The 24,837-nt window shown below is 44.8% G+C and overlaps 1 protein-coding gene across 2 annotated transcripts; it reads left to right on the forward strand.

The window, feature by feature from the left end:
- The first annotated feature begins 2,983 nt into the window (after window positions 1–2,983).
- On the forward strand, window positions 2,984–23,516 carry LOC101167450 (transcription initiation factor TFIID subunit 4). Of its 2 annotated transcripts, none has more exons than XM_011475724.4 (15): window positions 2,984–4,003; window positions 8,155–8,315; window positions 14,560–14,643; window positions 14,830–15,000; window positions 15,081–15,203; window positions 15,277–15,366; window positions 15,444–15,638; window positions 17,437–17,512; window positions 17,746–17,851; window positions 20,776–20,945; window positions 21,088–21,218; window positions 21,297–21,422; window positions 21,584–21,640; window positions 22,261–22,383; window positions 22,551–23,516. In XM_011475724.4, exons 1-15 carry the CDS (start codon window positions 3,055–3,057, stop codon window positions 22,704–22,706), a joined length of 2,718 nt encoding a protein of 905 aa, XP_011474026.1. In that variant the 5' UTR covers window positions 2,984–3,054; the 3' UTR covers window positions 22,707–23,516. The 2 variants fall into 2 exon arrangements, with proteins under 2 accessions (XP_011474026.1, XP_011474025.1); XM_011475723.4 differs by having other exon boundaries at window positions 3,015–4,003; window positions 14,551–14,643.
- Window positions 23,517–24,837: the final 1,321 nt, after the last annotated feature.

The raw sequence follows: 24,837 nt of genomic DNA on the forward strand, positions 1-24,837 counted from the left end.
GTTGGGTCAGTGGAGGCTGAACTGAAGGTTAAACCGCTGAGCCACTGCTGCCCCTGAGCCTCTGCTGCCCCAGAGCCACTGCTGCCCCTGAGCCACGGCTCCCCCAGAGCCACGGGCCATCCCTGAGCCTCTGCTGCCCTTGAGCCACTGCCGCCCCTGAGCCACTGCCGCCCCTGAGCCACTGCCGCCCCTGAGCCACTGCTGCCCCAGAGCCAATGCCGCCCCTGAGCCACTGCTCCCCCAGAGCCAATGCCGCCCCTGAGCCACTGCTCCCCCAGAGCCAATGCCGCCCCTGAGCCACTGCTCCCCCAGAGCCACTGCTGCCCTTGAGCCACTGCCGCCCCTGAGCCACTGCCGCCCTCTGAGCCACTGCTGCCCAAGGAAGGCAAAGGAGACGGGAGTGGACTTCCATAAGCAGCAATCATAGTGCTTCCTCATCAAGGAGAATCCAGAGTAGAGACATTAATTGTGAACTCTTACAAGCATCTGTTCCTTGCAATGAACTGGACCGTCAACAATGACATACTGTACAGGAAGTCCTGGAGCAGGCTTTTTAATCAAATCTAAGTTTTTGTTGAATAAATAAATATGAGCATATTTTTTCAAATAAAGAAAATAATCACGCTAATCAGCCAGAAAGAGCAGATGTTCCTGATCCTTTTTTTTATGCTCTAAAACCAAGCCTTTTCCTGATAAAGTCTAGATGTTGAAGCTTCTCAAATGACATTTGGGATGTAGAAATATCCTGTTCCATCTTATGTTTAAAAATCAATGTTTACACCCCAAATAAATGTATTTACAGTCTGTGGGGGAAAAAACAAAGCTGTTTGATGTTTATCCCTTCATCTTCTCTTAATGACAACTGTTTGTGTTGGTAGCAGGTGGGGGAGACAAACTTTGGTCATTAGTCTCCTCCTTTGTTCAGGCTTCATTTCTGCCGTTCAGAATCCTCTGGATGATACCAGAGATGATCTAACCAGTGTTTCTCCCGATGCTTTTTGCCAATGTAGAAACAGTATAATAGATGACTGTAAGAATGTATGTAAATAAAAGACATTAAAGCATAAGGAGTAATGAAAGAAACTGTTCAGAAACCATGAAGTTGAGAGAGACTAAAATATTTAACAAAAAAACTACTGAGAGCTTCCAGCATCTGATAATCTCTTGTAATGTAAATAGATAAAATACATGTGTTCTGATAAAAAGATGGACTGGAAAAGTGTCTGGGATTATCGAGTATAGTCAGTGACTGTAAAAGAGAACTGGACTGAGTGAATGTGACATCACTCATAGCAAATGGTTTGCTTCCAATTCCAACAAAATGAAGTGAACTCAGTTGCTGTTTTATTTTTATTCTTTTGTGATACTGGCACCTACAATCCTCAGTAAGCACTGACTCAGCCCAGTTTTCTTATACAGTCAATGGGTACAGTCCACAGATGGGTAACATCTTATTTTGAAGGGAAAGGTAATGTTGAAGGAGGATACCTCAGGGATCTCTGCTGTTTAACCTGTTCATGCCTTCTCTGGTTCTTTGGGCTCCAAGTGTTCCTGTCACAGTTATGCATTATAGCTTCTACGTCACTGCTACAAGCCAGATTTTTTTCATCTGCCCCTGATTCACAATGATTTCTATACTTTAAGCCTGATTTTATTTATGAATGTCCTACATCATGAGAAAAATGACGCAGAATGAAATGAGAAATTACAGGATACTTTTCTTTTTTTATGTTCCCTTCTCTGCAAACCACAGTTCACCTTTCCAAATGGCCTTAAACCCTTGTGCTATCTTAGATGACCCCACCCTTACATTGACGTGCTCTCCCTACCGTTCAGCGCACTGTCTAGTGGGTCTAGATGACCCAACTCCCAATGTTAAAGTGCCTAGGATAGCACAAGGGTTACGCAAACTACATACGTGTCACTTTCAAGAACAGATGTCAGAAAAGCAGCCTGAATAATCTGTCATGCTGCAAGGGTCACAGTTCCCTCAGCATACCTGTCAGTTTGACGAAGGTGATGTGGAAAAAATATATTGCCATTGCAATGTTTGTCCTTAAAGTCAAAATATTCTGGATTATGTTAGGGGACGGACAAACTGGTACAAAAACTGCAGAGATCCGGCTACGTCCTAAGAAATCCCCCACAGTCTATGACTGCGATGGTTGAAAGGAGGATGTTGTGGATCCTGGAATCCATCATGGACAATTCTCATCATCCTCAGCATGAGTCCGTGGTGCACAGAAACTCTTTCAGTCAGAGACTGAAACATCCTCGCTACATGAAGAAGTACTTCCACAGATCTGTCCTGCAGTCAGTTATTAGACTCTGCAATGTCTCACAGACACTTTAATGGCCCTTAACTTTTGCATATTGACTGTTTAAATTAAACATGTCAAAAGAAGCTTGGTTGTAAATATGTATGTTTTGTTTGATACTATAATCTAGAAACATATTACGTTTGAAATCTGTGAAATTGGAACCAAAAATCTGTTGGACTAGTTCACCTGCGTTCATATAGACTACAATACAGTCTCTCTTTAGCTCAGCGCGCGGGTCTAACGGCACTTCATTGTCTCGCGAGATCTGACAATACATAGATCCGTTAAGGATAGATCGAAGCTGACGTTCCTCCTGTTTGACTCATTTGTCTATGATATGAGTGTATGTGATTGGGATGGTTTCAAATGGATTCTGTAGCTGCTGCAAAAATGTTTAAAGAGACATTTTACTTCTTTACGTTTTTACCTTGAAGATTATATTTTTCCAGGTTCAAACTCTCAAGACCTATTTAAGCAGTTATCAGCCACATTTTCTTTGGAATTAATAGTAAAATATTCGCTCTGTTTTGATTGTTTCGGAAAAGATACATTTGTCTCTTTTAGTTAGGTTATGATGTTTCTTTTTTTTGAGGTGTATGTGTGTGTGTGTGGGGGGTGGGGGGGTGGGGGGGGGTGCTCTGACGAGAAATCTACTCTTTCTAAGTCTATCTTCGAGAAGGTCCGCGCATGCGTATAGCCTAGACAGCGATTTGCACCCGGAGCAGGATCAAAGATGGCGGGAGCCCGCGACCCGCTGGAGGACATGCTCCTGACGGAGGTGGACGAGGCGGCCGTCAGCGACCTGCTGGGGGACTTGGAGTCCCGGCTGGGTGACGGCTCCGCAGTCTCCTTCTCTGCCAGGAAGCGGGACGCGGCCGCCGCACAACTCTCAGGAAAAGGGCGGGATCAAGCGGGATCCACGGAGCCGCTACAAGGGCGTCCGAACGCGGGCTCGAGCCGGGCGGCGGGCACCGGTGAGCCGCCGCCTTCCCCCTTTTCCGCTCCTATCGCGGGAGGGGGCCTGCGGGCGGAACGAACGACTTCTCCCGATGCTCCGTCCGGACCGGGACCTGTAACGGGGAGCTCGCAGCCCGCCGATAGCTTCCACCGAGCCGCAGCTCCCGGCGCAGTCCCAGCGGATGAGGCGGCACAGACACCCCCCTCCGGGTTGCAGACTTTAAAGGGTTCCGTGAAGTTACCGAACTCAGCCGCAGTGACGGAACCCGCGAGTTCCGGTATCGTCACCCAGACCTCACCGGTACCTCAGACCACGGCGTGCCCCCCCTTAACAACCCCACAGCGTAACCACATCCCGGCGACCAGCTTGGGCCACAACGGAGTGGACCCGAAAGGCGCTCCCGGTCCCGCCGCCTCCAGCTCTGCTTCTCAGGTTGTGAACCACAGCATTCCTCTGATGCAGCCTAAGGTCCCCCCTCCCGCAGCTGCAGTCCAGCCCGAAGTTAGCCAGCCCCCCGGAGTCAAGCCTGCTGTGAATGGACTGGTGCAGCCAGCAGCGGCGACCCCCGCGAGGACCCCTCTTCCCGGGGGCCCCACCTCCATCCAGCAGCAGAAACCTGCACTGATGGCTGGTGTGACCCGGCCCGTTGCCCCCCAGCTGGCTGTTCGGCCCCAGCAGCAGCAGGCCACCATCCAGCTGCCTTCTGGCTTCACCATCCCTCCAGGTGATTATGCAGCTGTCTGGTTCAGGTGGAGTGGATCTCACTGGTTTGTGGATCCTGATTGATCTGCTTTGATGGAAAGTCCCTGATTCTCTGTGAGGACCATCAGACGGTTTGTGGTCTCTAGTTGTCTTCATTAGCTGGTGATGATTATGAGCTGGTCTTTATCAGTGTTTGTCCATCTAAAGATCATCATCAGGCTCAGTCAACCTCAACACCCTGACAAAAAGTTGACCCAAAGTTGCTTTTATTCAATCGACACGTTTTTTCTTGTTTGGAAACGGTGTTGGCGTCTGCCAGTGTTACAGAAGACGCGCCATTGTGCAAAGAAACATTTTCCTGCTTTTTACATTCAAACAAAAATGTCCAGAATTATTCACAACATACTGTCCCAGTTTATGACGGGGTTCTTCAATCACTAATTCCGTTAGACCAGAGCGGTAAAGTATTTCTTATGGAGCCAATCATCCTTTTTGATGGTAAAAATGAGAAACTGAAATCCCTTTGGGCAGAACAGGTAGAGACCATCAACTGTGTCTGAGAACTGGAGCGAGTGACACCACTCATAGAAAAGGGTTTACTATTGCCTGGAACCAAATTATGTCAATTCAGTCGCCATTTTTTTTCGCGAACTGGACACCGTGTTGGAGCCAGACGAGACGTGATTGGTCTGACTTAACATTTCTATGGCAACCACTCTTGCCAATAGGGAGTGAGCTTGTTGGAAGTCCACACCCCTACCTCTGAAAGCGGGCTACACAAAGGCTGTGTCTGAATTCCTTCCCTATTTGCTATATAGTGCGTTTGCCATCTTCTAGTGCTGTCCGAATCTACAATTCCAAAATCCAGTGCCCTAGAAATGTCCCAGAAGTCTCTGCGAAAAACCCTGTGTACATCGATGCTCACTAGATCTGTGAATATAGGCCATAATGCATTGCGTTGGAACATTTTTTGCAAAAAAAAAAATGTTTAAATGTATTTTTTTTTAGTAAACCATCAATGTTTTTATCTTCAGAAGACGGTGGACTCATAAATAATTGTTGGGAAAAAGCTCATATTAATTAGATTTGAACTTTATTTAAATCTGTCAATAAAACGTTGGGGCATCGCCTACTTTTATTGAGGCATCTGATTGGCCAGTTTGTAACAGGAACAACTTGCAGGAAGTCTATGGGACTTTGGCTTCATAGAACAAGTGGAAACTTCCTGCTTGGAACGCCAGGGGGGAGGGGTCACTCAGTCCAGTTCACATATACAGCCAGTGGTAGAGATGAAAGGGTCTTTTGGAGCTGTGGAGTCTGCACTAATGGCTCCAAAATCAGTAATGACCGTTTAGCAAAGTAAGGGGATTATGCCCCTTTCCATAGAAACTGCACTTCTGTGATCACATAATGTTTTCAACAAAGTTTGAATGGTAACCATAAAAGGAAGCATTGAACAGCTGGTCCCTCTGAAATAAGTACGGTGGCCCTGAAGTGCAAATCACATCAACAAATCACTCCACGCAAAAACATTAAAGATGACAAAACGGTTAAAAAGCAAAAGAAAAAAACCATTCCGTTTTAGAAATCAAAACATAATTCCAGAAACCAACACTTAGAAAAATAAATACTTCAGAAAACAAACGTAATTCTCAGGAATCAAAATGAAATATTATAAAATGAAACTAAATAATAAACCGGTAAAGGTAGGTATTATGGGTCATCACTGATTGGATGATGAGGTTTGAGTTCTGAAGAGTGAAAGCAGGAGGATGTTTAGTCTGAACTGTGGGAAAGAGTTGATCGATCAATCACTGAACCTTTGCAGTGGGCGTGGCCACAAGCTTAAAGAAAACTCTCCCGTTGGAAGATGGCCATTAGAGATTGGCGGATATACCGGTAATTTTTTTCGGCCGATAGCCAATATTTGCAGATGCGATACTTAAGTGTCTAGAATATCATAAAGTTTAGATTTCCTTTTTGTCTCTTTATTAGAAATAAACAACTTTTCTTTTACTGGACAATCACACTGTACTTCACCTTCTTATCATACAACAAAGGATCTCATAGGAACAAGTATCATTTTAAAACTTTCATATAAATATATCTGTAAGCATTCAGAACATTTATTGATTATTGGACACAACTGTAAACCATAAATGTCCCATTGCCAGAGATCTGTTATCTGTTAGGATTTAAAAAATACATTTTTTTTTTTTACTATGGCCTTGGTAACCCTCTTTTTTGCATGATATTTAAAAAATCTATATCAGGAAACCCAGCCATCTGATAGGTCAGATTATAACTGAATAAATTGACCTATCAGATGCTTCAATAAAAGTATGTGGTCTCATGTCGAACATTTAAAGCTTTTGATTGACAGATTCTCCCCATCCCGTTTTCGCTGGAAGGGGTGTGGTCTTCTAACATGCTCACTCCTGATTGGAGAGAGTGGTTGCCATAGAAATGTATACTCAGACCAGCTTGGACAAATCATGGGTTACTGACAATGTCTGGTTCCACCGTGCCGACGACCGTATTGTGGAAAAATGGCAACTCAATTGACTTAATTTGCTGGAACTGGAAACAAGTAATTTCCTATGGGTTCTCTTGTACAGTCAATGAGGCTCAATGAACAGACTGTTGGTTCTTGTTAATAAGTACCCCCCACCCCCCGTTTGTAAATCCAACCTCTGGCTATGTTTCCTGATATGTTGAATTCACAGAACTCAACCCATGTTGGAAATTCTCAGCTGAAGTTTAGTTTAAAAAGTACATCTATTAGCTTTTTTTGGAGTGACTGTGCTGAAGGGGACACAGAAGATGTCATTTGCAAAGTCCTGGTCTATGGGACAATCCAAAGTTTTGGTATTCAGAAGCTTTCCAATTTTAGTCGACGCAAAATCCGAAGAAACCGCCAGCACACATCCCATATTGTATCCTAAACAATTCAACGCTGCAGGAACTTTGACGAAACATTGTGCAGTGATGTGTTGTTCCTTTTGTCGTGAATTAGTTTAAGGGAAAAGTTTGTGAAAATGTTTCAATGGAAAAGGAAATACTGGGATGGAATAATGGTAAATTTGTTTCCTAAAATCAGTCTTGGAAAAAGTTATTGCTTAAGAACCAGCATGAAATTTGGGGTGTTGGCATCAAACCTTTTGGAGGGATACCTAGCCGTGCTCACATGTCAGGACTGTCCTGGTTCCAGAGCAGAACTGCATCAGCTGGAAACTCTTATAGTGACTGATGGAAGCCTGCTGTAGACATCAGAGGCTTTTCTATTGTCGAGAAGGACATACATATTTCTGAACAAGTTACTTTTTGTTCAAATGTTAATAGAAGCTGAGAAGTACTTTACATTGATGCTTGTTGGTCATTGTGACCTTCTGAGGAAAATCTGTGTTGTTTCAAATTATAGGTGACTGCTAACTAACGTTTTCCAGAAAGATGAATCATTTATGCCTTGACTGTTAATAATAATAATAATAATAAATGTTATTTCAAGCGCCTTTCAGGTCTCACAAGGTCACTGTTGTCTGAACCGGTCTCTGTTCAGTAACCTGTTGGTTAACACAATAGACCTAGAATCACAAAAAAACAACCTTAGTATGAAATTAAGAGAGACCTTGAATTGGACCGTGTTGAGAACCAGTTTGGTTCAGTTGGCATCACACAGGGTTTTCCAATCGCCTACCATTGGTTGTGTTCTGTTGTTCGTTTAAGTGCTGGTTCATCTCTACAGCCTCTAAAGAACCCAAGTTGTATTTGCACATGTTCATGACCGTGTCAGCGTAATGGGGTCTTGTAATCTAACACGTCGTTAGGTAACTGAACACACGGTACACCAGGGGATTGGAGAGAGTCGGATTTTAAATATGGAGGTTTGGATTCTGGTGGAGTCGGTCATGAAAGTCTTAAGTTTTTTTCCCCCAGTTTGTTTTATAGCTGGTCTACAGTCCATCAGCAGTTGTAACAGAAACAGCCTTTTCTGAGGGCCGCACACCAGCCTTGAGGGGATGCAAAACAGTTCAGTTCTGAAGAACTAAACTGGAGCCAAACTTATGGGTGAAGGGTTTTTGTGGATGCTGACTCTAGAATCTGGATCTGGCTTCATCTGTTCTACAACAATCAGGACAGAATTTCATCATTGCTCATGTCTCTTCTCCCCAGGTATGGTTTTGGTCCGAACGGAAACTGGTCAGCTGGTCTTGGTCCCACAGCAGGTTCTGGCTCAGGCTCAAGTCAAGGCGCAGCAGGGTCAGACGGCGGTTGCTCAGAGACAGATGACTCCCACAGCAACTTCCCCCCTTCGGGTCAACGCCGCCACCACAGTGAGTCTTAATGTGGAGCTACCGTCACTCCCAAGTGCTCTGACCAGATTAGTCTACATCTTGAGCTCTAAACTTATGTCCACACCGCTCTCCACAACACGCGTTCAAACAACCACTTCCAATGAAAAGTCAATGTAAACACGCGTAAGTGCGCTTTTTGGGGTTCTGGGTTCAAAACTTTCACGTTCACGGTTAGTTACGCGCATTTTTTTTTTTTTTTTTTTTTTAAACATATGTTTATTAAAGATTTTGTCATAAAACAACATACATTTGAACAACCACTGAGATGAAAAAACAAACAGGAAGAAAGCAATCAAAAAAAAAAAAAAACCAGACACACAAAAACCAGGGCAAGAAATGAGAGTCTATAAAGGAAACTTAACATTACACTGCAATTTGAAAAAATCCTTTCCAAGCAATAAAGAAAAAAAAATAAATAAATAAAAAGTGGCACAATTAACTCTGTTGTGGGCAGGTTGTATCTTTTTTATACTTGGTTAAATGATCCAAAAAAGGCTGCCACACATCAAAAAATACATTTAGCTTATTTTCCAGAACATATCGGATCCTTTCCATGTGCAGAACACTGGTGAGTTCAGAAAGCCACATCTTAAATAGAGGCACAGTGTCAGATTTCCATAATGTCAATATAATTTTTTTTGCAATCAACATTCCATAAACAACTGCTTTTTGTTCAGAGGAGTTAAAGCACAGAAGAGATGAACTATTTCCCAACAGAGCTAATTTGGGATCAGGTACCAAGGTGCGTTTGTATAAATCTGAGAACCAGTGAAAAATCTCCTGCCAAAAGTGGTGCAGTTTAGGACAGGTCCAGAACATGTGGGTCAAAGAGCCCTCCGCAGATTTGCAGCGGTCGCATATGGGGGAAATGGTAGGAAAGCATTTGTGTAATTTAACCTTTGAGTAATGGAGCCTGTGCAACACTTTAAATTGAATTAATTGAAGTCTTGTATTTATGGAACAAGAGTGGATACTTTGCAGGCTCTTCTCCCAATGGCTATCCCCAATCTGTAGTCCCAGTTCTTCCTCCCAAGCATTTTTCAAGAACAATGCATTACACCCCAGTTTTTCAGAAAAATTGTTTACATTCCTAGAAATTAGGTTTTTAGAGTCAGGTGGGCTCAAAAGAAGTTTATAAATATCCTCATCTTCTGGGAGTGATTCAAAATTACGAATATTTTGTTGAACATAATTTCTAATCTGTAAATATCGAAAAAAATGTGTTGTAGGGAGAGAAAATTTATCTTTTAGTTGAGTAAATGATGCAAATTTTCGATTGATATACAGATGCTCCAGAGTAACAATTCCCTTCTGCCGCCATATTTCAAACGAGGAATCTAGAAAAGAGGGAGGGAAAGCATGATTCCGGCATATAGGAGAATGAATAGAAGTAATTGGTAAAGCACAGCTCTTTTTAATTTGATTAAAGATTTTAATACTACTTGAAACTATAAAATTCCCACTAGCTTTGGGAGTCGGAGCAGAAAAGAGAAGTGCAGGAAGCGAACTATTGTTAAGACTGCTGCTTTCTATGGCTACCCAGGGTGGAGTTTCAACAGTTAAATTGTTCTTATACCCGTCCAGCCAGTAAGTAAGAGCCCTGACATTCGCAGCCCAATAGTAGTGCTGAAAATTAGGGAGGCTGAGGCCCCCTTTCAACTTGGGCTTGCATAAATGGGTTTTGGAAATTCTGTGGGCTTTAAAACCCCAGATAAAAGTTTGAATTTTGAGAGAGGTATAAAAATTGTGGAAGAGAAACCATTTTAACAGCATTAATGCGACCCATCATGGATATAGGCAGACCTCTCCATTTTTCAATGTCCATTTTTATTTTCTCTGCTAATTGTAAAAAATTCAATTTGAGTATAAGATTGGGTTTTCTTGGCAAAAAAACACCAAGATATTTTAATGTGTCTGTAATTTTAAAAGGTAAATTGTACAAGAAGTCAGGGTTGAGGTCAGCACCCAAAGTTATAAATTCACTTTTCTGAAAATTAATTGTATAGCCAGAGATTTCCCCAAAAGACTTGACTAAATCTAGAAGTGCAGGGACTGATTGCTCAGGGTTGGACAGAAAAAGGACTACATCGTCTGCATATAAGGAGATGTGATGATTCGTGTTTCCCAGTCTGACGGGTTCAATGAGGGGATTTTCTCTAATTGCTATAACAAGGGGTTCCATAGCCAATGCAAAAAGCAATGGGCTTAAGGGACAGCCTTGACGTGTTCCTCTATGTAAACTGAAGGGTGCTGACTTTTCTTGGTTTGTGAGAACTGAAGAGGAGGGGTCTGCATATAATAAAATCACCCAGGATATAAACTGATCGCCCAGCCCAAACCTCTCCAGAACAGCAGCCATGTAAGCCCACTCCACCTGATCAAAAGCTTTTTCCGCATCTAAACAAAGGGCAGCCACCTTAGCACTCCCCCAATGCTTATGGTACATAATGTTCATCAGTCTTCTGACATTAAAAAAGGAAAATCTTTTAGGAATAAACCCAGTTTGGTCTGGGTGAACAATTGAACCAACATGTTTTTTTAATCTGTTTGCCAGTATTTTTGTGAAGATCTTCATATCCACATTAAGCAGAGCTATAGGACGGTAGGAGGAAGTTTCTGTCTCGTCTTTGCCGTCTTTTAATATCAGTGAAATATTGGCTTCATATAATGTTTGTGGTAATTTCCTGTAATCAGTGGAATGTTTAATCATTCTTAGTAGCAGAGGAGCTATCTTAGCTGAATATTTCTTATAAAATTCAATGCCAAAACCATCAGGGCCTGCTGCTTTACCATTAGGGAGTGATTTAATAGCATCCAGAATTTCCTGAATGGTAATTTCGGAATTTAAGAAATTTTGAGCTGAATCATCCAACCTGGGAAGATTCAACTTATTTAGCCACGAAGAGATGTCACCCTTGGATTTTGATAAATAAAGCTCTTCATAGTATTCTTTAAATCTATCATTAATAGCTTTAGGATTAATTAGAATCTCGCCAGATTTTGAACGTATTTTATGTATAGCCCTACTGGCCTGTAAACCACGTAGCTGCCTAGAAAGAAGTTTATGTGGTTTATCGCCAAATTCAAAATGTTTTTGTTTGACCCTAATAAGTTTCTCACTTACTTTATTTGATAGGATAGAACTGTGCTCATATTTTAATTTAAGGATTTCTTGAAATAGGGAGGGACAGGAGCTGGCCTTGTGAGCTTCTTCTAAGCGCGCTAAATCACTTTCAATTTCTGTAAGGCGCTTTCTACGTTCTTTTCTCAAAGACTATTCAAAAGATATAATGTGCCCACGTAATACAGCTTTAAAAGTTTCCCATAGTACTGAATCTGTCACATCCTGTTTGTCGTTAGTTTCTACAAAATCTGAGATTTTAGAAGTCATAAAATGGGAAAAAGAGGAGTCAGATAAAAGGAGTGGAGAAAAACGCCAGAAATATGTTTGTCTAGTGTGGGACAGATCCAAAATGAGAGAGGTTGGAGCGTGGTCTGAGATTAACATGTTATGATAATTTGAGGAGACCACATTGGAAATAAGTTTAGAGTCCAGCAGAAAATAGTCTATTCTGGAATAAGATTTGTGCACCTGTGAAAAGTAGGAATAGTCCCTTCCTGACGGGTTGCATAATCTCCAGATGTCAACAAGATCGGTTGAGCACATCATAGTGTTTATAACATTAGAAGAAGTAGAAACTTGGGATGTATGGGTTGATCTGTCCAAGTGTGCATCAAGTACACAGTTAAAGTCACCACCTGCTATCACATGAGTTTCAGAGAAATTGGGTATTAAATTAAATATTTGTCGAAAAAAGGAGGGGCTGTCAAAATTGGGACCATAAACATTCAGAAGTGAGACATGATATGAGTAAATGTAGCCAGTCACCAGAAGAAAACGACCACCAGGGTCCCTTATGGTGGAAAGATGTTTGAAGGGAATAGTCCTTCTGATCAAAATAGCCACTCCTCTGGCATTACTAGAAAATGTAGATTGGTAAATCTGGTTAGCCCAGCTGCATCTGAGCATTTTTTCTTTTTCTGGTTTGATGTGTGTTTCCTGCAGAAAAACATCAGCAGCTAGAGATTTTAAGTGGGAAAACACTTTGGCTCGTTTGAGCACATGTCCTAATCCACGCACGTTCCAGCTTATGAATTTAATGCCACTTTTATGCGAGGATGAATTAGGGTACATTCCAAGAAAGAAAAATAGCAGTGCGTAGATAGATTGCCCTTGTGTAACATCTAGTAACTGAACAGGTAACACAAAACAGAAAAAATAACAATATTACCCCCCACCCACCATCCCACTTTCCCAAACAAAGTGAGAATATACACCCCACATACTCACGTAGTGCTTGCAGGAACATGCAGAGCGACTAATAACTTTTGAGAGCCCCCCATCCCCTCTAGAATGAGTCTCCAAGTTACATTACAGAGAGAGAAAAAAGAATTTGAACGAAAGATGGAGTTATGCAGAGTCAGCCTTCTTGCAATGAGTCAGCAAACACCTCTGCTTCACGCAGTGAAGCGAACACCTTGATTGCAGACCCATGCCAGACCCGTAGTCTCGCAGGGTAGACAAATCCGCTCCGCGCTCCGTTGTCATGGAGACGTTTACGCACGTCAGCGAAAGCCCGGCGCTGTTTCACCACCTCAGCCGGGTAATCCGGAAAAATGTGGATGGATTTATCCTTATAGCGAAGAGGGAATTGCTGACGGGCAAGTTGTAGAATCTTTTCCTTTATGTGAAGATGGCGAATTTGCACCAGAATCGCGCGCGGGCGGCCATCCGCCGCAGGGGCGCCCACACGGAAAGCATGATCCACTTCCACTGGCCCGCTGAGGTTATCCGCGCCCAGGAGTTCAGGTAGAAATTTGGAAACAAATTCCGCTGCGCGCCCGTTTTCGATCTTCTCCACCAGACCAACGATTCTGATATTATGTCGTCTGGAGCGAGCTTCCAGCTCTTGTATTTTCTGATGGAGAGTCTCATTCTCTGCGCGAAGCACGGCGAGTCCCTTCTCAGCCAGTGAAAGGCGATGGTCATGATCAGAGCTAGCCTCTTCAACCTCTTGTATCCGAGCCCCGAGATTCGCAAGAGATGCTTGGGTTGCAGCAAATGACGCCTCGAGCTTGTTAAATCTTTCATTCATTGTCTTATTCATGCTCCGGACTGCTGAGAGGACGTCTGTAGGCTCTGGGTCCGGGCAGTCCGGTCCGCTAGCTGAGTCAGAGGCTAGCTTGGCGTGGTCGGCTAGCTCAGGTGGATTAGCCTCCACTCCTGGAGGTTTTAATGGCTTCTTCCATTTTTCGTTTTTAGGTTTTGTCATTTTAATAAAAAAAAAGTAAAAAGTTCACTGCTGCAGCTGTAAAAATTTAGTCAAAAAGATCTGTAAATTGCAAGAATGTTCGGAGAGAGTGGAGAGCTCGGTGAAAACACGTCTACTCCATAGGCGTTCCCATTCGCACTCAGTTACGCGCATTTTTAAGACCGTTTTTGGGCTCTGCGTATAAACTGTGTGACCAAGAGGGGCGTTGAAAGTTGAACCAGTTTGAACTATGACCACTTAGGGACCCAGATTTGGTTAGTGACGAATGAATGATGTCCCTTTTCAATTCACGGAAGTGCCAACCGCTTGAAAATTAATCATGGAGGATAAATTAATACTTGTAATTTGTGGCTGGTACTATAGAACATCAAGTCTTTCATATATCTGAATAGAGCTGTGGAAGAAGACGTCTGGCGCAAGATTCCCCAGATTTAAACCACTTTGACATTTTGCACCAAGTTTCTTCCAACTGCAGGTGGCAGACAAGCGCTGGTAAATCGTAGAAAAAGAACAAGTACTCCCTGCTCGTCCAGTGTGAAAACTATAGGCTAAATGTGCTTTCAAGAATGTGCGCTCTTGAGCGAGCGCCACATGCCTGGTGTATCCGTAGCTTTACACAGATTTCTTGGATGGTTGAGTCTCAGTTTCTCCTTTCTGACCCTCAGGTGGTCCCAGAGCAGGAGAGCTGTCCCCGTTTTTAGCTCAAGTCGTTCAGACAACACCTGGTTTCAGACTCTGAAGCACCGTCCTGAAATATCAGACCCTCCTGCAGAGGACACCCTTGTTTTTGCTCTGACAGAAGATTTCTTTGTTCTGACCAGCAAGCACAAGTGTGGGTCAGCAGATCTATCCACAGTCCTTTTTTGGGTTTTCTTTCTTTGGTCCTGCAGGTGCCAGCCCCCCATCAGACCATCCGCCTGGCCTCCCCAGTTCAGACTAGGATGGCTCAGTCTCCGTCTACCACCACTGTTCAGGTGTGTATGTTGTCTGAAGCTCTTCTGAATAACAGGAGGAGGAGCAAACCTCAGCGATCCGAGTTTTTCCTGAAATGAAACCCTCTTTGTTAAAACAAAAACCTCATCAATCCACAAATTGCTAGAGTCATCTTCCTCCTGGTGAGGAAGATCGTGGAAAAACTGCGATCCTCTTTCTCCCTGCAGGGCCTCACGGTGGCGCCGGGCAGTTCTGTGGTGTCTGTGAAGATGCCCACGGCTCAGAAGACCCAGACCGGAATGGTGGCAGGAGGTGTCACTCCAGTCGAGCCCCCTGTGACTGCAGGTGCCCCCCCTGCCTCTGCACCCACCGCCAGCAGAGTCACAGTTCTATCGCAGGTGGGGGCGTGTGGAGTTTGGGTTGTCGTACCTTGTGACGCAAAGCCGGGAATGTCTCACTAGTGTTTTTGTCCCAGCAGGAAATGCAGGAGAATGTAAAGAAGTGCAAGAACTTCCTTGCAACTCTCATCAAGCTGGCATCCCATAATTCCCCCTCCCCTGAGACTGCTAAGAATGTGAAGGCCTTGGTTCAGGATCTGCTTGTAAGACAGCAGCCGGCTGCTCTGCCAGACCGTCACGCCTTCATGTGATCTCACAATGTTTTCACGTCTTCAGGATGCAAAGATTGAGCCAGAAGAGTTTACATCGCGGCTGCAGGCAGATCTGAAGTCCTCCCCGCAGCCCTACCTCATCCCATTCCTCAAGGTAGCGCCGGTATTCCTCTGCAGCACCTTCTATACCTCAGTGAATCATTGCTAATACAAAGTGATGTGTCTGCACAGAAAAGCCTTCCCGCCCTGAGGCAGACGTTGTTCAGCAGTCAACAGTTTCTGACCACGGCTCCACCTGTTACCCCCGCCCCCGCCCCTGCTGCTCCAGGATCTATAGCTGCAACTGCCATCAGACCACGGCTGCCCACTGCTGCTACAGGCGGCGCTGTCCGGCTGAACCCGCCCATGACAAACACCACAGCTCTGGTAAACAGGCAGAAACAATTGCAGAGCTGTCACTCACGTGTTGATTTTGAAGCATTTAAGAGTCAGTGTTTCTAATGTTTCACTTCAGCGCCCTCATTTAAAGTGGGGCAAAAAAGGATTTAGTCAGCCACCAATTATCCAAGTTTTCCCACTTAAAAAGTGAGAGAGGCCTGTAATTTTCATCATAGGAAAACCTCAACTATTGGAGAAAAATGAGAAGAAATCCAGAAAATCACATTGTCTGATTTTTAAAGAATTTATTTGGTATTTGGTCATCTACAAACAAACAAGATTTCTGGCTCTCACAGACCTGTAACTTCTTCTGTAGAGGATCCTCTGTCCTCCACTGGTTACCTGTATTAATGGTTAATGTTTAAACTGGTTATCTATAGAAAGACACCTGTCCACAACCTCAAACAGTCACACTCCAAACTCCACTATGGAGACCAAAGAGCTGTCTAAGGACACCAGAAACCAAATTGTTGACCTGCACCAGGCTGGAAGACTGAATCTGCAACAGGTAAGCAGCTTGGTGTTAAGAAATCAACTGTGGGGGCAACTATTAGGAAATGGAAGACATACAAGACCACTGAGAATCTCCCTCCATCTGGGGCTCCCCCCAAGATCTCACCCCGTGGGTTCAAAATGATCACAAGAACAGTGAGCAAAAATCCCAGAACCCCACGGAGGACCTAGTGAATGACCTGCAGAGAGCTGGGACCAAAGTAACAAACTACCACCAGTAACACACTACACCACCAGGGACTCAAACCCTGCAGGGCCAGACGTGTCCCCCTGCTAAAGCCAGTACATGTGCAGAACCGTCTAAAGTCTGCTAGAAAACATTTGGATGATCCAGAAGAGGATTGGGAGAATGTCCTATGATCAGATGAAACCAAAATAGAAATTTTTGGTTAGAACTCTACTCATTGTGTTTGGAGGAGAAAAAAAGAATGCTGAGCTGCATCCAAAGAACACGATACCTACTGTAAAGCATGGGGGTGGAAGCATCATGATTTGGGGCTGTTTTTCATGGATCTTCAGATTTTGAGTGAAAACCCTTTTGCATCATTGAAGATGAAACATGTATGGGTCTTTCCACATGACAACAATCCCAAACACACTGTTGCCCGGGTAACGAAGGAGTGGCTTCCTAAGAAGCATTTCCAGGTCCTGGAGTGGCCTAATCAGTCTCCAGATCTCAACCCCATAGAACATCTATGGAGGGAGTTGAAACTGTGTTGCCCAGTGGAGGCCCCAAACCATCACTGCTCTAGAGGAGATCTGCATGGATCAGTGGGATCCCTGTAATGAGCAACCAGAACTCTTGAAATGAATCGGATCAGCACAAAGTCCCAGAACATCTGTTCCGATTCAAAACAAAATACGGAACAATCTTTATCAGTGTGACAGAAGACGTGCAGTGAAGACCAGCTGTCCATGCTTAAATGCTGTATAATGAACAGCAATCCTGTTTTTTTTATACATTTCTGAGGTTAAATGAACGGCGGCGTCTGTGTCGCCCTCTGCTGCTGAAAACAAGGCGCTTCACCCATCTGCAGTACTAAAACTCACATTTAGCTGTCCATCAGTTATAATCCAATAAGCTGGACTTTTTCTGCTTCTATTTTTACCGTCTTTCCTAAAGGACCCCCCCCCCCACACACACACACACACACACTCACATGTGACGTTCATAGATCATTTGCGTTTATCTCTTAGTTTTGTTGGTTTCAAACCTTTCAGCTGTGCTTTTCCTTAAAGGTGATTGTTAATGTTTTATGCCGTCTGTCTTCAGGCAGCAGCTCGCCCCGGAGCTCAGGTGCTGCAGACCCGCTCACCTGTGGTCATCGGTCATCAGCTCAGACATCCAGGTGAGCACATTTTAGCAGAGAAGACACGGTTGACTGAAACATGGGTTTCCCGGCACCCTCCTCCTCATCATCGATGCTGAAGGTGTGGTGTCTGAAGGAGCTCGGGAAGGTTCCTTACGGCAGACGCGGCCGTCCTCATCCGTGCCTGCCGCCAGAATGAAAGCTGGTTTCATTTAGATAGGAGTGTGTTCTTGCAGACCAGAACCAACAGCCTCTCGCCGCTGTTTTTGCAGTGACCCTCCTGCGAGGACCTCTGTGCACGGCCGGCAAAAGTCCTGTCAGCCTGGCAGCTTCAGCCAATCAGAAAAAGCAGTGTGATCCTGGGGGTGGGACCTTCAGGTGAGTCTTCTGTTCAGTCTCTTTGACGTCCCGTAAGTCTTCAACCGTTCATCCAGGGGTCTGCCACTGACACTCAAACATCCACTTGAGCCAGTTTCTCACTAACCAACATAGAATAGGTCTTTAATAATCCCTGAGGAAATTTAATTACACTTTAGAAAAAAAAAGTCATGTTTTTGTTGCACATCAGCCATTCATTTATAAAACGCGGCTTAAATATTTACAATAAATTAATACAGGGTTCTATTTTTCAGTATAAACAAATTTAATTTCTTTTACTTTTGACAGCAGCACATCTAAGTCCCTTTGAAAATAAGATACACATGCACTAGATTTACCATTATTTCTGGACTATAAGCCGCTACTTTTGTCCTGCGCTTACAGCCCCGCGGCTTATTAACGGATTTATGTGACGGCCGCCATAAACGTATTTTCAGTTTCAGAGCATGGATTGAATGGTTACTCAACTACCAACAACAAGCCATTTATGTTTGAACATACCTTGAAGCAGCCAAACAGCATGGAGTTGACTCTAGGTCTTAGACACTTCAGTCATGGTTCAACAAAAAGAAACACGCATGCCCAGCCGCATCCCAGAATCCTTTGGTGCCATTAGACCCAACGTGCACGTGATCGCCACTACAATATGACGCAGCTTTCAAGTTAAAAGCAATCGTTAAAAGCAGCGTGAAAAAATCCACCATCACCAACGGGTTTGGAAAAGCCGGTCAGCTGCGTGACGAAAAAGCTGCAATCTGCAGCTTGGTTGCACGTAAATATGTGGGAATAACATCAGCCTTTATTTTGTTGGGACACGACTGGAAACACAAATTGACGTGATCGTTTTTACGGTTTCTAAGGACTGAGCGGAATTTTACTTTGAAAAGCTCACACCGACCCACAGCCGCCGTGTGAGCTGGAGACATGTTCTCCTGCTGCTCGTTCACATAAAGCAGTCTGATGGCTCCCACACGTAACAACGCATCCTCCCCTCATCCACAAAACGTACAGTATTAAGTCCGATTGCTCTGCACAGACACGATTTGCTCCGTCCACCGGCGCAAAGGGGACGCTGAGGCGCGCGCTTTTCAGTCGCCGCTGCTGTATTTTACCGGTGTGTTTTTTTAACCAGCCCTGTTACTCCCATAACGCTGCCGCGACACAAGCGGAAGGAGAGCTGTTTGTGTTCACCCCTCCATGCACTGCTCCTCCTTGCTCATTCTTAAACACGTACAACAGTATGGCGACCCGGGCGTTGGCCCCGCCTTTAGCCCCTAAGACTCATGGGAAATGGGGGATCGCGGATATAAATTTCCTCATCATAACTGAGGGATGTAATGTTGATTATATGGTTACTGTTTGTAATTTTATGTATTGTCAATTAGAAAAAGAAAAAAAAACCCATAACTGAGGAACTTGTGAACAGAAGTGACATCCATGCTGTTTGGCAGATGTGGGTGTATTCAAGATCATGAGCTGACGCAAGGCAGTCACCTCCCACATTTGCACCCAATTTGGAAGTCAGGACTTGCTTTGTCGGGCTGACGGCGTTGCGTAATGGATGGGGCTTGTACACTGGCGCGGCTTATGTATGTAAGAAGCAAGCTTAATACGTGGAAATGAGGGGGTGCGGCTTGTAATCGGGTGCGCTTTATTACCCGATTAAAATGCATGAAAGGCAAATATGACATTTACTGTCAGCTATGACTTTGCTTTCATCTTTTCCTCCCTTTTACTGTGGAATAGAAGAATGACAACATTGGCGTTGAATCCAATTTAAAAAACAAAACAACTATGCATGTAAATGCATTTCTAGAGCTTAGGATCTAACATTTGCTTTATTTTTAATATTGAACAGCTCTGGCAGTAGATGAACAGTTTTACTACCATGTTGGTCAGTTTTCTGAAATTATGAGGAGTGGGAGGAGTGTGTAATGTCAGCAGTGGCACGAAAAAACGTTATTCCACTAATATTACTAAACAATCTGTTATTTATTAAAAACATTCCCATTTTTCTTTAAAGCCAAAGAGCAACGATAGAAGGATAATAGAGCTACATCCAGAGCCTCAAGATGCAGACTCTTGGTTTACACGACAAACGTAAATCACCTGATTCGGACATGAAGAAAAAAAAACACTCTTCATGGAAAAAAGTTACAGTAGTTCACAGACCGGAAACACCAGAGCTTCAACGTTAAAGTCCCACTCCGACCATCTTTGGATCCGTTTTCACATCATTCCCAGCGGCTTTTTAGTCATGATTATGCGTTTTTAGGCAGAAAAAAACAACAAAACGTTTGTGCAGCGCGGCAGTAGCTCATCAGAAATTCGCCTTGTTGCAGGTAGAACTGTAAGCTTCCACTGATATCCTTTTGTTTCCCCGCTCTCCCCCTAGCTTACAGCCCCTCAGAACCCCACACTAACGTTAGCGGTGAGCAAAATCTGAGCTATCCAGCCGTTCAGTTCTGATCCAGATTCCAGCTCAGACAATGAAAACAAAGACGTTCATGGATCTGATAGTCTGACAGTGGATGATCAGAATGGAGCAGAGAGACTTTGGTTCATCCATGTCAGTTGCTGCGTTAAGAGCTTTTTCTGACGGCATTTTTCTCAATTGATGTTTTCATCTGCTCCTGATTCCCAACGATTTGAGTAAGAATTTGAGTAAAGCTTAACTTTCTTGATATATGTCCTCCATCATGAGGAAAATGCTACAAGAGCATGTCAGAAATGCCTAAGAGAGCATTTTCATTGGAGTGGGTCTTCAACCGAGTACAACAGCTGCTTTCAGGTGATGGGGGCTCAAAGTGTGAAGTGACACAAGGGTGGGGTAGACGTGGCAAAACCAGTGGCTGCAGTTGGAAAGTTTCTCCACAGACACACAGCTTTTGAACTCTGGTTTTGCCATTTGCCTCTCTGTCCAGAGATGATGACGACATCAATGACGTGGCATCGATGGCTGGGGTCAACCTGAATGAGGAGAACGCTCGTATCTTAGCAACCAGCTCAGAGATCGTGGGCACAAAGATCCGTTCCTGTAAAGACGAGTTCTTCCTGCCCGCTGACGTGCTGCACCGCCGTATCCTGGACACAGGTGGGTGTCGTAGGGGTTCGGATCGATGGTGGCGGTCGGTGCAATCAGCTGTAGCCCCCTTCAGGCCAGCCGGTGCAGAGATCGCGCTCATGCCAGCAGCAGAGGTCCTCCTGTTCTGACCCGTGGAGTGTTTTGTCCTCAGCGAGGAAGCTGGGCGTCACCGAGGTGCCGGCGGACGTGGTGAACGTGGTCTCCCACGCCACCCAGTTCCGGCTGCGCTCGCTGCTGGAGAAGGTTTCTGTGGTGGCCCAGCACCGCGCCGACGCCGTGAAGGTGAGCCCGCCAGGTGGCTCTGAGAGGTGACCAGAGCTGCTTGAATATGTCGGTGACGTGGTGGGCTTCCTCTCTCAGGATGAGGATCTGTACGAGCAGACGTCCGACGTGCGCGCTCAGCTGCGTTTCTTCGAGCAGCTGGAGCGGATAGAGAAGCAGCGCAAAGACGAGCAGGAGCGCGAGATGCTGCTGAAGGCGGCCAAGGTACCGACACCCCACGTTAAGTCATTATTGTTGGCACACCGCAGCCATCTAAAGCATGCACCTGATCATGTCCGGGTCAGTTTGACCCCAGTGCTTTACTTCAACATACCTGCTGCATCTCTATCAGAACTGATCAGATCTGAACCGGGTTTGACTTCCAGAGCCGTGCCCGTCAGGAGGATCCAGAGCAGGCCCGGCTCAAGCAGAAGGCCAAGGAGGTACTGTTGTTTCACAAGTGTGCTCATATGTCATGTCAAAGAACATTCTGTTACTGGCATGTTGGGTTTTTGTTGACCTGTTGCCATGGTTACCCTTAAATCTGAGCGGATGGATTTATGGACGGATGAATGTTCTAAGAATGTTCCCTTTGGATTATTTGATGTGGAAAAACAACAGTGGTGAACTTTAGGAAACTAACATGTGAATGGATTTGACATTCATTCTAGTTGACTTGTTTGTTTGGACACAGATTTCATTTATACTTGATGATCTGGAAGAAATCCAAGAATCTGGAAAACTTCACTGTTCGGTAGCAGGAATTTCTGTCTGAGTCTCACTGCTGGAAGTTTGGAGAAAGTTAAAGTTTGGATGTTGAACATTGAAAACATTTGACAAATCATTGTGTAGCTGGCTTTCAAAGTGGAAGGGGTGTTGCTTTCCAACATCCTCACTCCTGATTGTTGAAAGTGGTTGCCATAGAAACTCAGATCAATCACTGTCTGCTGAAGTGGTCTGTCTCCGATATTGTGAAGCTAATGGGTGACTTGTCACTCACTCAGTCCAGCTCTCTTCTACAGTCCCTCACGGAGGCATCTTCACGTCTTTGTGCTTCTTGCAGATGCAGCAGCAGGAGCTGGCTCAGATGAGACAGAGAGACGCGAACCTCACAGCTCTCGCCGCCATTGGACCTCGTAAGAAACGCAAGCTGGACAGTGTGGGTGGAGCTAACACTGGTAGTGAGGTAAGCGACAGGGCGGTCCCTGCTGAAGTGCCGCTTACCTTTCACAGTGACTCAGCATTACTACTCGTATTTCCTCGGCTCCCTCTAGTTTTGGTAGAAGCATCCGAGCGTTTTTGGAGCTAAATGGATATAAACGGCCCTCTAACTCTTATCCCCGCCCTCCCCAGGTGTCCTCAGGTTTGGGCTCGTTAGGCAGCCCCTCCCCCCGCCAGCAGCTTCGTCAGCGGATCACTCGGGTAAACCTCAGGGACTTCATCCTGTGTCTGGAGCAGGACCGCAGCACAGCTCGCTCCATGGCGCTCTACAAGGCTCTGTTGAAGTGAAGAGCTCCGCCCCCGTCGCACCACAGTCCTCCTGAAAAACCTCCTCTTGGATCACATAAGGGTGTCGGAAGAGATCTCTGCCTGGTTCTGCTCTCTAAGTCGCTCTGGAGCTCGTGATGCATGTAGACAGGAAGTGAACATGATGTCCCTTCCTGCCTGGGACTCTGACGGGAGCATCTTCATTCAGGTCTGCAACTTCAAACCAGAACGTTGCTTGAAGTGGTTTTCCTGGTGGTCACGGCGTGGAGGGAGGGAACCATCCTTCAAACTCAAACCTCAGACACGTCGTCCGCTCTCCCCGCACGCCGGGGGACGTGGATGGCTCTGGCATTAAGCTGCAACTGCGTCTCACAGGTCAATGGCTCCTCCCCCTTTTCTGGGCACCACGTCAACCCACCCAGGAGGTGCAGACCCTCCCCCCGGGGGGGGTTTGCTTGTTCTTGTGCTCTCCGAAGACCTTCAGCAGGTGAATCTGGTCCATGGGCAACAGTGGATCATCTGAGTAAACAGGAGACAGTCGGGTCATGTGACATTCTCTCCCAGACCCCCCCCCCCAGCAGGAGGTTCCGACATTCCTCTTCGCTGTGGATGCAATGAGCCCATCCTGCTGCTTCACTCTGGTTGGATCAGATCAGATGAGATTTTTAAGGTTTATACCCCTTTAATGTCATGGACTGTAAAGGTCTCCTGGCACGGCTCGGCTCAGACCGGCCTAAAGACTTTATTTATAATTGCTGTCTGGTGGATTTAATGCTCCCCCGGGCGCTTTTTCAGCAGTTTCTATCTTTACAATAAAAGACAGTAAGTGTCTGTGTGGGTTTACTGGTTTTCATCCCTGAGGTTCTTCCATAGTCCAGTCCAGCAGGACTCTGAGGTTCTTCCATAGTCCAGTCCAGCAGAACTCTGAGGTTCTTCCATAGTCCAGTCCAGCAGAACTCTGAGGTTCTTCCAGGCTCCGACCCACATCTGATGGTGGAATCACCTTCATGATCTTCAGGACAGACTAGTTGTCTCATTGCTTCTTCAGGAACTTCCTGATCTGGACTTTAGGAGGCGTTTAAGCAGGTTTCAGATGTCCAGGAAAACTAAAAGATTCTACCTGGATCTTCTTAGTCCAGTTCCTCCTGGACTTCTTCTCAGCTACACCTTTGCCACAGCAAGATAGGAAGGTGGAGCTAAATGAAGTGAATTTCTGGGAAATGTGCCTGTTCCCAAATAAATGCAGTTTATTTACCAGCTTTAAACCTGGGTTGTCTCAGAGTTACAAAACACATCTTAGCTTTATAAATCATGAGGGTTAAAACCCCAATCAGTCCAGATGATTGCAGTTAAGATTGTTTAGGTGTAACCGGTCGCTTTCTGTGTTGTGCTGGTTAATATATGGTGTGACACAGTGTTACCTCTTGGAGAGAAGCCTCCCTTTATTCTGGTAATAAAACAAACAGAAAACAATACACTGTGTGATCCTGCCCACTCCAGTTCCTCTCTGACAGGAGGTCATACAAAAGGGGTATGCCGCACGCGGCATGCTAGCTTAAAACCTTATACAGGCTCTGTAACACATTTTACACTCACATTTTTCTCATACATACCTGGTAATAAAACAAACAGAAAACAATACAGTGTGATCCTGCCCACTCCAGTTCCTATACAAACAAAACAAATCGACATTTAAGCTTTAACAGTGAATCCCCAAAATATCTCTCCTGAACCATCAATCCCTTTTAATCATCACATCACAAGTTAGAAACAAACATTGCTGTAGTTATACAAATAAAAATTAAACCCAAAAGGGCAATAAACAATAGGATGTATTGGGATTATAAAATGATTTTAGGATGATGGCACCCACCTCTCTGACAGGAGGTCATACAAAAGGGGGTGGGGAACAGTAGCCTTTGGAATATATAGGGGAGTCAAAAGAAGTAGAAGAAGAAGAAAGGAAGGAGGGGCTATGACTAGTAGTGTAATGCAGTAGTTTGTTGGAGATCCCTCAGGTATGGTAACCCTTGAACAGATTTTGTGCTATTATAAAATAAGATAAAGGCTGTCCCGGTTACATAGGCATTTAACAGTCTGGGAAGGTGATGAACAGATCACATTCATTATTTTTTTGGAGTAATTCCTGTAT

Source organism: Oryzias latipes, chromosome 6, assembly GCF_053564925.1.
Source record: "Oryzias latipes strain Hd-rR chromosome 6, Olatipes_Hd-rR_3.1".
In the NCBI taxonomy this organism is placed as follows: domain Eukaryota; kingdom Metazoa; phylum Chordata; class Actinopteri; order Beloniformes; family Adrianichthyidae; genus Oryzias; species Oryzias latipes.

Bases quoted from the DNA above. Each gene is read 5' to 3' on its own strand.
- LOC101167450 (XM_011475723.4), top strand. From the start codon at position 3,055: ATGGCGGGAGCCCGCGACCCGCTGGAGGACATGCTCCTGACGGAGGTG. The intron at 21,423-21,583 runs GTACCGACACCC...TTTGACTTCCAG, and splicing joins TGCTGCTGAAGGCGGCCAAG to AGCCGTGCCCGTCAGGAGGA. The intron at 22,384-22,550 runs GTAAGCGACAGG...CGCCCTCCCCAG, and splicing joins GAGCTAACACTGGTAGTGAG to GTGTCCTCAGGTTTGGGCTC.